The sequence below is a fragment of the Leiobunum rupestre genome, chromosome 5 (genome assembly GCF_980474605.1).
Source record: "Leiobunum rupestre chromosome 5, qqLeiRupe1.1.hap1, whole genome shotgun sequence".
Classification (NCBI taxonomy): Eukaryota; Metazoa; Arthropoda; class Arachnida; order Opiliones; family Sclerosomatidae; genus Leiobunum; species Leiobunum rupestre.
This window is the reverse complement of record NC_143388.1, coordinates 22802055-22815939: the sequence shown is the minus strand read 5'-3', so window position 1 is coordinate 22815939 and position 13885 is coordinate 22802055. Positions and strand designations below refer to the sequence as shown.

Below are 13885 nucleotides of genomic sequence, written 5' to 3'. Positions count from 1 at the left end.
TGAATTTGGGGAGCAGAAGGTTTAAATATGTTTTATGATAAAACCCTGAATGGTCTTAAATATTGGAAAAAGTTTTAACCCCTTTAGAGGTCTAAATTAAAACCTTTATTTTTAACAGTGTGAGGTATAGCGGGCATATTTACCAGCTTTTATACCCTAACATGGCGGCGTATTTTCACGCGCCAAATGAATTTCCCGAGTAACGTTTTACGTTTTATAATATCTTTAAATTATCTTAGGTTTCAGCTTACTGGTCACCTTACGTGATGAACTTCAATACCTTTTAGAAATAGTCAGGGAAACGTTAGGGAATTTTAAAATGTTCGAAATAGTCAAAGAAAAGTTAGGGAATTTTAAAATGCTTTGAAAAAGCCAGGGAAAAGTAAGGGAATTTTAAAATGCTTTGAAAAAGCCAGGGAAAAGTAAGGGAATTTGAAAATGGTTCGAAATGGTCAGAGAAAAGTTAGGGAATTTTAAAATGCTTCGAAAAAGTCGGGGAAAAGTAAGGGAATTTGAAAATGGTTCGAAATAGTCAGAGAAAAGTTAGGGAATTTTAAAATGCTTCAAAAAAGCCAGGGAAAAGTAAGGGAATTTGAAAATGGTTCGAAATAATCAGAGAAAAGTTAGGGAATTTTAAAATGCTTTGAAAAAGCCAGGGAAAAGTAAGGGAATTTTAAAATGCTTTGAAAAATCCAGGGAAAAGTAAGGGAATTTGAAAATAGTTCGAAATGGTCAGAGAAAAGTTAGGGAATTTTAAAATGCTTCGAAAAAGTCGGGGAAAAGTAAGGGAATTTGAAAATGGTTCGAAATAGTCAGAGAAAAGTTAGGGAATTTTAAAATGCTTCAAAAAAGCCAGGGAAAAGTAAGGGAATTTGAAAATGGTTCGAAATAGTCAGAGAAAAGTTAGGGAATTTTAAAATGCTTCAAAAAAGCCAGGGAAAAGTAAGGGAATTTGAAAATGGTTCGAAATAGTCAGAGAAAAGTTAGGGAATTTTAAAATGCTAAACGAACTGTCAAATAATATCAAAGCAACATAAGAACATTCAGTGAGACAATTATCAAAATGATCGCAATCAAGGTTTAGTGTCCGAGTTGGTGAGAATTTCAGTGTTGAAAATTAGCATTTGAACAATATGCAAAGCCATTAATACCTATATTATGTTACAAATCTTTAAAGGAATATAAAGTTAAATATTTAAGGTGGATCACATTTCAGTTAAGGGTAATTGGGGCAATTTACGTTAAAAACCAAATACAATAATCGCCCATAGCAAGGGGTGTCTAAATGATCGATCAATATTATGAAAATATAATTAAAATTTTAATGGAAATTCAAAAATTTATACCATTGTATTTAGTAGGGAGAATTACACCAATTGTTCCATACGAAGTCATAAATTTTGTTGATGCGCATAGATTCTACAATTTGATCTTAGACAAACGACGAAGAAGCTTATTATGCAATTTCCTAAAATAGTTTTTACGAACTCTTTTGATGCGAAGTTACTACACTTTGATCTTATACAAACGACGGAGACTCTTATTATTAAACTCCAAAAATATACTATTTCGTTGATTGGAAAACATACTACACTCTGATCTTACCCAAACGGCGGGGAATCTTATTATTAAACTCCAAAAAACATACTATTTCGTTGATTGGAAAACATACTACACTCTGATCTTACCCAAACGGTGGGGAATCTTATTATTAAACTCCAAAAATATACTATTTCGTTGATTGGAAAACATACTACACTCTGATCTTACCCAAACGGCGGGGAATCTTATTATTAAACTCCAAAAAACATACTATTTCGTGGATTGGAAAACATACTACACTCTGATCTTACCCAAACGGCGGGGAGTCTTATTATTAAACTCCAAAAATATACTATTTCGTTGATTGGAAAACATACTACACTCTGATCTTACCCAAACGGTGGGGAATCTTATTATTAAACTCCAAAAACATACTATTTCGTGGATTGGAAAACATACTACACTCTGATCTTACCCAAACGGTGGGGAATCTTATTATTAAACTCCAAAAATATACTATTTCGTTGATTGGAAAACATACTACACTCTGATCTTACCCAAACGGTGGGGAATCTTATTATTAAACTCCAAAAATATACTATTTCGTTGATTGGAAAACATACTACACTCTGATCTTACCCAAACGGTGGGGAATCTTATTATTAAACTCCAAAAATATATTATTTCGTTGATTGGAAAACATACTACACTCTGATCTTACCCAAACGGCGGGGAATCTTATTATTAAACTCCAAAAAACATACTATTTCGTTGATTGGAAAACATACTACACTCTGATCTTACCCAAACGGTGGGGAATCTTATTATTAAACTCCAAAAATATACTATTTCGTTGATTGGAAAACATACTACACTCTGATCTTACCCAAACGGCGGGGAATCTTATTATTAAACTCCAAAAAACATACTATTTCGTGGATTGGAAAACATACTACACTCTGATCTTACCCAAACGGCGGGGAGTCTTATTATTAAACTCCAAAAATATACTATTTCGTTGATTGGAAAACATACTACACTCTGATCTTACCCAAACGGTGGGGAATCTTATTATTAAACTCCAAAAATATACTATTTCGTTGATTGGAAAACATACTACACTTTGATCTTATACAAACGACGGAGAATGAAACTGCTAAAACCAAAAATATTATATTTGGCTGATGCGGAAAGTTAGAAAAACCACAAATCTAGTGTTAGTTACCGTAAGTAGATTTAGAACCAAACTAATTGTCCAAAGTCGTTTGAAAACACTTCCTTCCTTCACAAGTAAAAGCGGATATGACGTAGAGAAAAACGATTTTAGAAATCTTGAAGTACACTTTAAAATACCGAAATCCAGGAGAAAATCAGTTAAAAAAATCTCGAAATACGCCTTAAAAACCAGAAATAAACCAAAAAATTCAGTTCTGAAATCTCAAAATGATCTTCTGATTCCTGAAATCACTTCGATATACAAAATCCCGTACGCACAACAGGGTTGGTCGATCAATCAATCAATGATAATTATCACGATAATTATCGATATTTATCCGATGAAAAAATCATGATAATTATCGAATTAAATTAAAATCTCTGAAAACAGTTTTTAAAGTTTAATTTAATAATTTCGAAAGCAATATAGAGCAGTATTAAGTATTTATGACATTTATGTAATGTTTACAACTATCCAAAATGTATTTTATCAAATTTTAAACTTTAAAATTTTAAATTGTTTCGAAACTTGAAAAGGCAATGTTGTTAATTCATCGGAATCATCGTTAAATTTTACAACTTAAATTCCAAATATTCATAATTATCAAAAAAATCCGATATTTATCCAAATAATCCGATATTTATCCAAATAATCCGATAATTATCCAAATAATCGGATAATTATCAAATGATCGGATAATTATAAAAAAATCCGATAATTATCCAAATAATCGGATAATTATCAAATGATCGGATAATTATAAAAAAATCCGATAATTATCCAAATAATCGGATAATTATCAAATGATCGGATAATTATCAAAAAATCCGATAATTATCCAAATAATCGGATAATTATCAAATGATCGGATAATTATCAAAAAATCCGATAATTATCCAAATAATCGGATAATTATCAAATGATCGGATAATTATCAAAAAATCCGATAATTATCCAAATAATCGGATAATTATCAAAAAATCCGATAATTATCCAAATAATCGGATAATTATCAAATGATCGGATAATTATCAAAAAATCCGATAATTATCCAAATAATCGGATAATTATCAAATGATCGGATAATTATAAAAAAATCCGATAATTATCCAAATAATCGGATAATTATCAAATGATCGGATAATTATCAAAAAATCCGATAATTATCCAAATAATCGGATAATTATCAAATGATCGGATAATTATAAAAAAATCCGATAATTATCCAAATAATCGGATAATTATCAAATGATCGGATAATTATCAAAAAATCCGATAATTATCCAAATAATCGGATAATTATCAAATGATCGGATAATTATCAAAAAATCCGATAATTATCCAAATAATCGGATAATTATCAAATGATCGGATAATTATCAAAAAATCCGATAATTATCCAAATAATCCGATAATTATCCAAATAATCGGATAATTATCAAATGATCGGATAATTATCAAAAAATCCGATAATTATCCAAATAATCGGATAATTATCAAATGATCGGATAATTATCAAAAAATCCGATAATTATCCAAATAATCGGATAATTATCAAATGATCGGATAATTATCAAAAAATCCGATAATTATCCAAATAATCGGATAATTATCAAATGATCGGATAATTATCAAAAAATACGATAATTATCCAAATAATCGGATAATTATCAAATGATCGGATAATTATCAAAAAATACGATAATTATCCAAATAATCGGATAATTATCAAATGATCGGATAATTATCAAAAAATCCGATAATTATCGTATAAATCGGATTTTTAGATTTTTTGCCAACCCTCGCACAATTTGCAAATGCCCGAGCCCTCGCGTAGGACAGACAACAAGGGTCAACCCATGAGTCACTCTCTGGGAATCATTCCTCCATAATGGCACCGTAAAAAGCGGCTTGTCGATCTTAGCGGCGAAATCGCGGGGAAAAGGCCCTGAAGCCCTTATTAAAACTAGACCAAAGAAAAAAAGTCTCATTTCGACACCCTTTTTAGCAATGACCAACTGAAAGCTTCGTTCGAAACTTTAGAAGTCATTTTCAGGACGACTTATCTCAACAGCGAAACGACGTGCCAAAAAGACTACACCACTAAATTCCGGAACGTGTTCAACTTAAACTGACATCCGCTCTTTTGGGGTTAAATATCGGTTTCTGCTTTTTCTCTTTCTCTGTTTTGCCGGAACAAGAAAACAGAAACACATAGTGGACAATTTGTTACGTACGGATCAAATTGAAAAAACTAAAAAAAAACACACCAAAAACCCAGCGTTCGTTTATTAATGTGCAATACCAGAAGTAAATAAGATTTCTCTTACTAGAGAAGTATCCAAATAGGTCTTAAAAGTGAAACATGAACAGGGTTCGTACGAAAATTTCTGATCTAAAATCCCTGACTTTTCCAGGTTATCCCTGACCAATGTTTGCCAAAGTTCCTGACCTTTTTGGTAATATTTTTGGACATTTTTTTATAATTTTAGGTCAAAAATTCTTTGTTAATGTGTCGTTTGGTTGACTAACTAAAATCCCTGACTTTCAACGAAATTATTTGAATCCCTGACTTTTTCCCTCCATTTTACAGATCCCTGACTTATCCAGGTTTTCCCTGACCAAATTCCCAAATATTTCCTGACCATTTTTGTAGAATAAAAGAATGGTTTGAGGTAACAATCTTGAAAAATATTTTCTTTCACAAATAGTTGATTTTATAAAATGTCTTTCCGCTTGCCCAACTTGTTGAAATGTTGCCCTGGAATAGTTCAGCCAATGCCTAAGAATGAGTTCATAAGCTCTTTAGTGGGAGATAAAACGGATCCACAGCTGAAGCGGGGAGGCAACATTTCAACAAGATGGCCAAGGTTATTTTATAAAAAGAACTATTTATTTGCCTAATTTTTTTGGGGTCATTTTAAAATTCCCTTACTTTTTGGGAGCATTTTAAAATTCCCTTACTTTTTGGGGGCATTTTCAAATTCCCTTACTTTTGGGGACCATTTTCAAATTCCCTGACTTTCCCCTGACATTTTGGAATCATTTCCAAATTCCCTGACTTTTCCAGGTCGTGTACGAACCCTGGAGTATCGCCCACTATCGTTACTGCAGCGCGAAATATTTCAATTTTATTTCTCAGTTTAATCGCCGAAGATAATTACTCGTAACACTTTAAAAAATTCTTCACATACCCAAAACTATGTTTATAAACCATGTAGGTGTGTACATTTTTCATATTTGACATATTTTTTGTTTAATCGAAAAGATTTATTTTGAAATCTACGACTAAAATTTCCCGCTAAGCCTTGGCCATAAAAAAGTGAACGTGTTCAATGCGAGAGACTAGTATTTGAACATCGACGACACATGCTCTGTTGCAATGTATACGGACCATAATACACTAAGTACTATATTAAAGGCGCTTTAAGGCAAATCGTGAAAAGCTGCGGAACACGATAAGAATTATTTTTTAAATAAATATCATTAACAGTAGAGTTTGCTGAATACTTCTAGATAATAGACAATATTATACACTTTTGACAACACTTACTTCTGTCTGATTAAAACAGCCATATTTTTAAAAGTTTTCAAATAAAGGTTCAGAAAAAAATACCCCCGCAAAACGTTGTTTATGCGAATGTCAAATTGCTAAAATGCCACAATGGGTTTTGGTAGAAAAATTAGCCCCATTTGCGGGCTTAAATATACGCTAAATAATTTTGGCAGGCTAAAACGCCTAATAATTAAAGATAATTACGAAGAGCTATTAATTTCGCAGCCGCTATTCCGAGAAGGAATTGAAAATTCACAAAGAGAAGTGCAAAAACAAAACTTGGAGGCCGACTTAAGCCGTTAAAGCAAAGCAAAGCACGCAAAGTTGCGCTCGATTTAAAGACCTTCAAAACGAAAAGTCGGAACCGATATTTTAATTACTCGAAAAGCCCATTCATCGAGTTAAAAAGACAATGCCGTCAAAATATAAACAAGAACTGGTGGAAATTCGTAAGTCCTTTTCAGAAACCCTTAAATGCAAAGGAGATAAATTATTTCGACGGAAATTAAAAGCTAGAAATTAGGCGGAAAAACATTTTAAAAGGGAATATCACATTCTAAGGAATTTTACTAGAACTATAATTCTATTAGTATAGGAGGTTTTACTAAAAGTATGGTAAGATCTATAGAAGGATTTAGTAGAAGTATGTATGGTACAAAAGGTTTTAGCAAAAGTATCGTAGGATCTATAGAAGGTTTTAGTAAAAGTATCGTAGGATCTATAGAAGATTTTAGTAAAAGTATCGTAGGATCTATAGAAGGTTTTAGTAAAAGTATGGTAGAATCCATTTTTTTGTAGAAGTATGTATACCAATGGTAGGATCTATAGATTTTAGTAGAAATATGTATGGTATAGAAGGTTTTAGTAGAACAATAGTAGGATCTATAGAAGGTTTTAGTAGAAGTATATATGGTATAGACGGTTTTAGTAAAACGATAGTAAGATCTGTAGGACTTAGTAGAGCTATAGTATGTTTTAGTAGAGAGATAGTAGGTTTAAGTAAAGCGATAGTATGTTTTAGTAGAGTGATAGTAGGTTTTAGTAGAGTTATAGTAGGTATTAGTAAAGCAATAGTATGTTTTAGTAGAGCGATAGTCAAGGTGACCACTGAAAAACACCAAAAAATTTATAGGAATATAGGAAATTCAACAGTCGATTTATAGGAGAAGGTATTTTCTTTGAAAATATAGGAACATATTTTTAGCGTTTCTCCAATTCCACGCGTTGGGGCCCCGGTATGATCCTCCGCTTTAATAAAATCAAATAATACTGCAATCTCATTGGTTCTTAAAAATTACGTTTTTCGACGCGATTAACGCTGCTGCGAGGACGCAAAACTAAGACCGCCTCCTTTTCCTCCCCCCCCCTTAGCGTGACGGGGTTAGGACCTCAACGTGTCCGTCGATAGTCTCGACATATTAATTCTCCCTGAGTATAAATAAATACATTCTTGTATGAACTTAAATGTAATATAAAATGGTCTTGAAAAATCGTTTATCGCTTTATAACATTCAAGATTATTTTTAACGCGCCATGTAGATAATCGAGCGTATTAGAAAGCAAAATGTGATTTTAGAAAGTAGGTTGTAATTCGGAACGATATTATTGCTTTTCGCGAATTTTGTCATCAGTGAATTATAAATATTACTTTTTAAAAGCTAGTTTCATAACTTTTCATCCATTGGTTCGTTCAGAATGTATCTTTAAAGTAGACGAAAATTTTAAGGCGGTGATTCTTGCCTAGTCTTAAGCCTCGATTTAATCTACCGCGTATTTTGAAACGCAAAAACCCGATTACGATCGTTAAATGATGGCGAACGCTAATTGTAATACGAAACAAATAACGAAATACGTGGGATTTTTGCCGTTAAATGGACTTAGAAAATATTTTAGAGAATCTACGTATAGAAAAGGTCAAGGTCATTTGGTAGGCAATCGAAGACAGCTCAGTAGTTCAAGGCCAAACATATGAGAGACGTCGGTGACTAAAAACGTTTACGATATAACAATTAATGTAAGTAATTTAATTTTAATTGTCATATAATTTCTATAAAATATTACTGTAGGTTGTACAAGATAGAAGTATTTAAATTCACCGGGAAACACCGCACTCCCCCTAGATGTTTATCTAGGCATACGTATGAACTTTGAGCCCGCCTATTTCGAAAATAAAACGATAAAATATTTCTTAGAGGCTTTTTTGGGTTTCTTTTATATTAATTTATTATGGAAAAATGTAAATCAAATATTTTTTCTAAAAACGATTTGTTAATTTACTTAAAATCATCGCTACATTTACATAAGCGACAACGGGAATTTATAGTTTATTTTTAACCAAGTTAAGCGCGAGCTCGCCCCTAGAGGCGCTGCGCGTCAATCGCTCGTACTCTATAGAATGGTCACCCTGGATAGTAGGTTTTAGTAGAGCGGTATTAGGTTTTAGTAGAGCGATAGTAGTTTTTAGTAGAGCGATAGTAGTTTTTAGTAGAGCGATAGTAGGTTTTAGTAGAGCTATAGTAGGTTTTAGTAGAGCGATAGTAGGTTTTAGTAGAGCGATAGTAGGTTTTAGTAGAACTATAGTAGGTTTAATAGAGCTATGTCGCGTAGTAGGAGTGTCCTACAGGCGGAATGATGACGAGGGGAGAATATTTATTTTGATGTTTCAAGGATAATTCCAAGAATGCTATTATTTAAACCTATACAGAATGACTATGTGGAGACGTATTATACTTCAATGTATTTAAAAAAATGTTCGGAAGTAGGTTCTTTAGAAGTTTCAATTCAGAGAAAATGCAATTTAATTTATCATTATTTAATAATTCAATTTAATGAACATTAATTTAAAATATAGTTTACGTTATCGCTGCACTCATATTATTTATAAATATTTCAAGAAAACAGGCATAAAATCATAAAAACCCAATAAAATCAAAATAAATTATTAAAATCAGTAAAAATCCGATTTAAATAAAACAAATCGATTTTTTTTAAATAATTCAAAAAATCAATAACCCTGCAGCATTATTGAAATTCTCCCGAAGAGCAAATAAATACATTCTTGAGTATGTAGTTCCTAGAAGCATAGGTTTATAATTATGTATCACATCAAGTGTCGCAATTCCCTATCTATTTAGAATGACCCACACATTCTTGGTGAATTTCGGATTTATTCACTAGGTCTAATACGTGCTATCTTGCACGTTTTGCGTATTATGAAGTAAAATCTACGTCATTTGTTACGCAGTACAGTGTTTCGATTAACTGGCATACTAATGGAACAAAATTATAATTATAGACTTATGGAAAAAGTATTTACGTAAATTTAATTAGATCTAACGTTTAGATATCCACTTTGGAAAAGTGTTTGGTTGATTCGGAAAATATATCACTTAATTTGTCAAACTTCAGTTCCGATTAAAAACGATTCGTTGAGTCAAGTCTGTAGCTAGTTTGGTTCCGTCGCGGGTCCTCCTTTATTACAAATAATTGCTTTATAAAAATGTCATAACCAGAGGGTCCAGTTTTTCAGATTCCATACACTTTCCGAAAAGTACACATCAGCGCCGCTAGTGGCGGAAAAACGAAGTAATATTACCAGTGGAGTATTTTTCCTTTAAATTATAATCTCTAAACCTTTGCCTATTAAATGACTTTAAAATTAGCACGAATAGGATAAAACCGGATACCTGACGAAGATACACTTGTGTTTGGACAATACTATTGACGCAATAAATTTTGTAGTACACTAATTACTAAAAATTAGAGTGCTTCGTCACCCTATTCATAAAAATATAAAATAATGGTAATTTACCTGTTGATTATCTGGAGGATTAAAGCCCATGACCTCTAACATTTCACAAAAGACTGGAATATTCATGGCTTGGGAATGAGCGTCGACTATGGGCACCAACGGTATCGATTCAGGTTCTATAACAGGTCAAAAATCATGTAAATATGGTGAATTTTTGCACAGGATCATTTAGCAAGGCTTACCTTCTCCGTCCTCTTGGTCTTCGACAGCGTTCTCCAAGGACATCTTGATCCAGGTCAGAGCCGCTTTCAAATCTACGTAAAATCAGATAAAAATAAGTGGATAATATATCTCTAACGGGAAAAGTATTTCATTTTCAATGATGCTAATGTTGAAACATCAGCTAATATCCTTGGTACCACCTTAGTCCCATGTCCAATACCTTTGGTACCACCCTAGACCCAAGTCTAATACCCTTGGTACCACCCTAGACCCAAGTCTAATACCCTTGGTACCATCCTATGCCCAAGTCTAATACCTTTGGTACCACCCTAGACCCAAGTCTAATACCCTTGGTACCACCCTAGACCCAAGTCTAATACCCTTGGTACCACCCTAGACCCAAGTCTAATACCCTTGGTACCACCCTAGACCCAAGTCTAATACCCTTGGTACCACCCTAGACCCAAGTCTAATACCCTTGGTACCACCCTAGACCCAAGTCTAATGCCCTTGGTACCACCCTAGACCCAAGTCTAATACCCTTGGTACCACCCTAGACCCAAGTCTAATACCGTTGGTACCATCCTATGCCCAAGTCTAATACCTTTGGTACCACCCTAGACCCAAGTCTAATACCCTTGGTACCACCCTAGACCCAAGTCTAATACCCTTGGTACCACCCTAGACCCAAGTCTAATACCCTTGGTACCACCCTAGACCCAAGTCTAATACCGTTGGTACCATCCTATGCCCAAGTCTAATACCCTTGGTACCACGCTAGCCCCAAGTCTAATTTTTCGTTAGCAATAACGCATTTTTAAAGTACTGGCTAGACTCGGGACGAGTGACAATGACATTTCCGAACGTGTATCAAACGAAGTTTTTTTAATACATTTTAGGTTGCGCTCCTTTCGTAAGAAAGAAATCGACTCCTAAGGGGGGGGGGGTTGAACCCCCTAACCCCCCCCCCCTTATATACGTGCTTGGTTACGCGGAACCTGTTCTGATAAGACTGTACGAAATCCGCTAGGCTAATACCCAAGGCACCACCTTAGGCCCCAGTTTTCTAGCGACTTTTAAAGCCATTACTCCAGGTGGCCGAGTTACAATGCGTAGGACGGTGGTGGCAAGCCCTTCATGCCACGTGAGCCAACAGCTCCCTACACTCACTATTACAGTTAACCGCTAAAAACGTTTAAGGTTAGGGGTAACTAAAGATCTCGGGTGAAAACACCTTTAACCACCTCGCAGGCTTCCGCTGATTTTTCACCAAGTAACGGGTTTTTAAAACTATTACAGGGGGAAAATGATTTATTAGTTAGTACATAATTTGAACATTTTACATGATTAAGAAAAGATGCGTTGTACACATTCGGGAAATTCGCGCTATTTGGAATCCGCGTCGAGCCTGCGAAGGTTCATGTTTCAGATTTATGGCCTGGATGGATACTTTTATCGTTAGAGTTATATTATGAACTTCTGGTATGATCCAAGTCAGACAAAAATTCAAATTGATAAATGGTGTTCCGTAAAGTGGAGTTGGATGAAAATAGAGGTGCTATTTACCTTCTTGGACGACGGCGCGAAGTATTTCTTTCAATTTGTTGACGTCCAGAGGGACAGGGACACCCTTGCCACCCCGCGTGGGCGGCCCATCTTCGTCGTCCTCCGATCTGTCGTCAGACGAAGACCCGCCGGATTGAGAGTCGCTTTCAATCAGACCTTCCAAACCTGCGTAGAAATAAAAGAGCTTGAGTCTTTAGAAAATATACCGTTAGTAAATAGGCGAGTTGCTATTCCATTTCTATATTTTCTACGGTTTAAGAAGATTAAATTCACTTAAAGGTAGTACGCACAAATGCTATGTTAATAGTTTATTATTAGGATTTAGTAAAAAAATAAAATAATAATAATCAGCTAGGCTAATCACCAAAGGCGCCACCTTAGGCCTAAGTCATCAAGCGACTTTTAACTTGAGCCATTAATTCAGGCGGCCGGGTTACAATACGTTGATTAATGAGCATGGTGAGATGTTTGACGACTGAGGTGAAAAATACTACACTTTGATCAAAGCCAAACGACGAAGAAACTTATTATTAAACCTCCATATAAAGGATTAACTTCCATATTTATGGTGGAACAACGAATTTCAAATTTCTGTAGCGAGTGTTAGAACACGATTTTTTATTTAGTTTCTACTCCCTTTAATTTAATTTTTTTTAATGCGATGTAGTTTATTGGCGCTAGTTACAACAATCTGTAGTTTCAATAACGCGGTGTTAAACAATATCTAATTGAAATATATTATATGGAAATGTCATACAGAGGCACACTTTCGAATAATTATCTTACATATGGTTTTAGCAGACAATTTTTATAATTAGTTCATACTCCCTTTAATATATTGAGGTGCTTCATAATTTTTACTAAATCGTAAGGTCCCAAAATACTTTAACCTCGAATATTTCAGTATACAGAACGAAATTTTAAATTTCTTAGCTAGATCTAGTAACGTTGAAAATGTAATTCAAATCAGTTCACTTTAACTATGCCCTACGACGATGACAAATAAGAATAATTTTTTGCTTTAATGTCTATTTGATATGATAGTGAAACAGCAAATTTCAATTTTATACCAATTAATAAAGTTTTAAAATTATCAGCTTGTGAATAGGCTATATTATCAAGTAAGTTTGTCGTCTTGTTATAAAAGGCAAGGCTAACTTCGACTAGGTTTTCAGTAGCTATACCACTAAAGAACTTGTCGATTCACGCGTAGGCTCTAATTAATCACCGATTTTGTTGAAACTAGGTGGGACAATATACAGACTGTGTTGTCAAAAACATTTTCGGTTGCCATGGCAAAACTAATGCCCATTGCAACTTTTCCCTTGGTGAAATTTCATGTTACCATAAGGTCTACATACCCACCTAGTTTCAACAAAATCGGTGATTATCACCTCGGGTAGTCTCCTCGTAAGTTAGTTTTTGAAAATAAAAATCTCAGTATTCAGTAGGGGTCCAATAATTGCATAAACACTTAGATTTGTTAAAAATATTATTCCTCTAAATTTCCGCCAAGCCCAGGGTTATTCAACTATTACGAGGTTGCATTACCAGTAATAAAAACCAGTCGTGAGGAATAAGAAAACAATGGTGGGAAAATACTATATAACGCTTCGCTTACTAGACAGGCGTGTTCTATGGCTCAACTTGCATACCGATTGTGGCTCCATCTCGACGCTGGCCCAAAATATCCCCTACCTTGAGCTGTGTTACTAGTGGCGCCTCTAGCCGCGGGTCCAAATAATACCCCAGCTTTTACAGTGCTACAGAGGTGTTAACAGGTTTTTCCTAGGAACACGCCTGTCTAGTAAGCGAAGCGTTATATAGTCTTTGATGGTGGGGTTTAGAATTGTTCATTTTCCAGAAAATTTGTCTCCAATCGGAAAAATTAAAAATTTAAACATAAATTACTTTTTAATGTTATGAACTTTTTATCGATATAAAATGTCTAATAACAGTAAACATTAATAGGGTTACATTGTTAATCAGTTTATAATAGTCTAGAGGTTTAGTTTTACTTTTAGATTCGAAA

At 34.0% G+C, this 13885-nt stretch overlaps 1 protein-coding gene across 2 annotated transcripts in view; it reads right to left on the bottom strand.

Annotated features, from left to right (window-relative positions):
• The window catches only part of timeout (circadian regulator timeout), a 351606-nt gene that overhangs the window by 20008 nt on the left and 317713 nt on the right, over nucleotides 1–13885 (bottom strand). For both annotated transcript variants that reach the window (XM_090175814.1, XM_090175815.1), the window contains exons 14-16: nucleotides 11854–12018; nucleotides 10308–10379; nucleotides 10126–10241 (exon numbers count right to left, since the gene is read on the bottom strand). In XM_090175814.1, the coding sequence (XP_090031940.1) occupies nucleotides 10126–10241; nucleotides 10308–10379; nucleotides 11854–12018 (353 nt within the window). The remainder of the gene's footprint in view (nucleotides 1–10125; nucleotides 10242–10307; nucleotides 10380–11853; nucleotides 12019–13885) is intronic.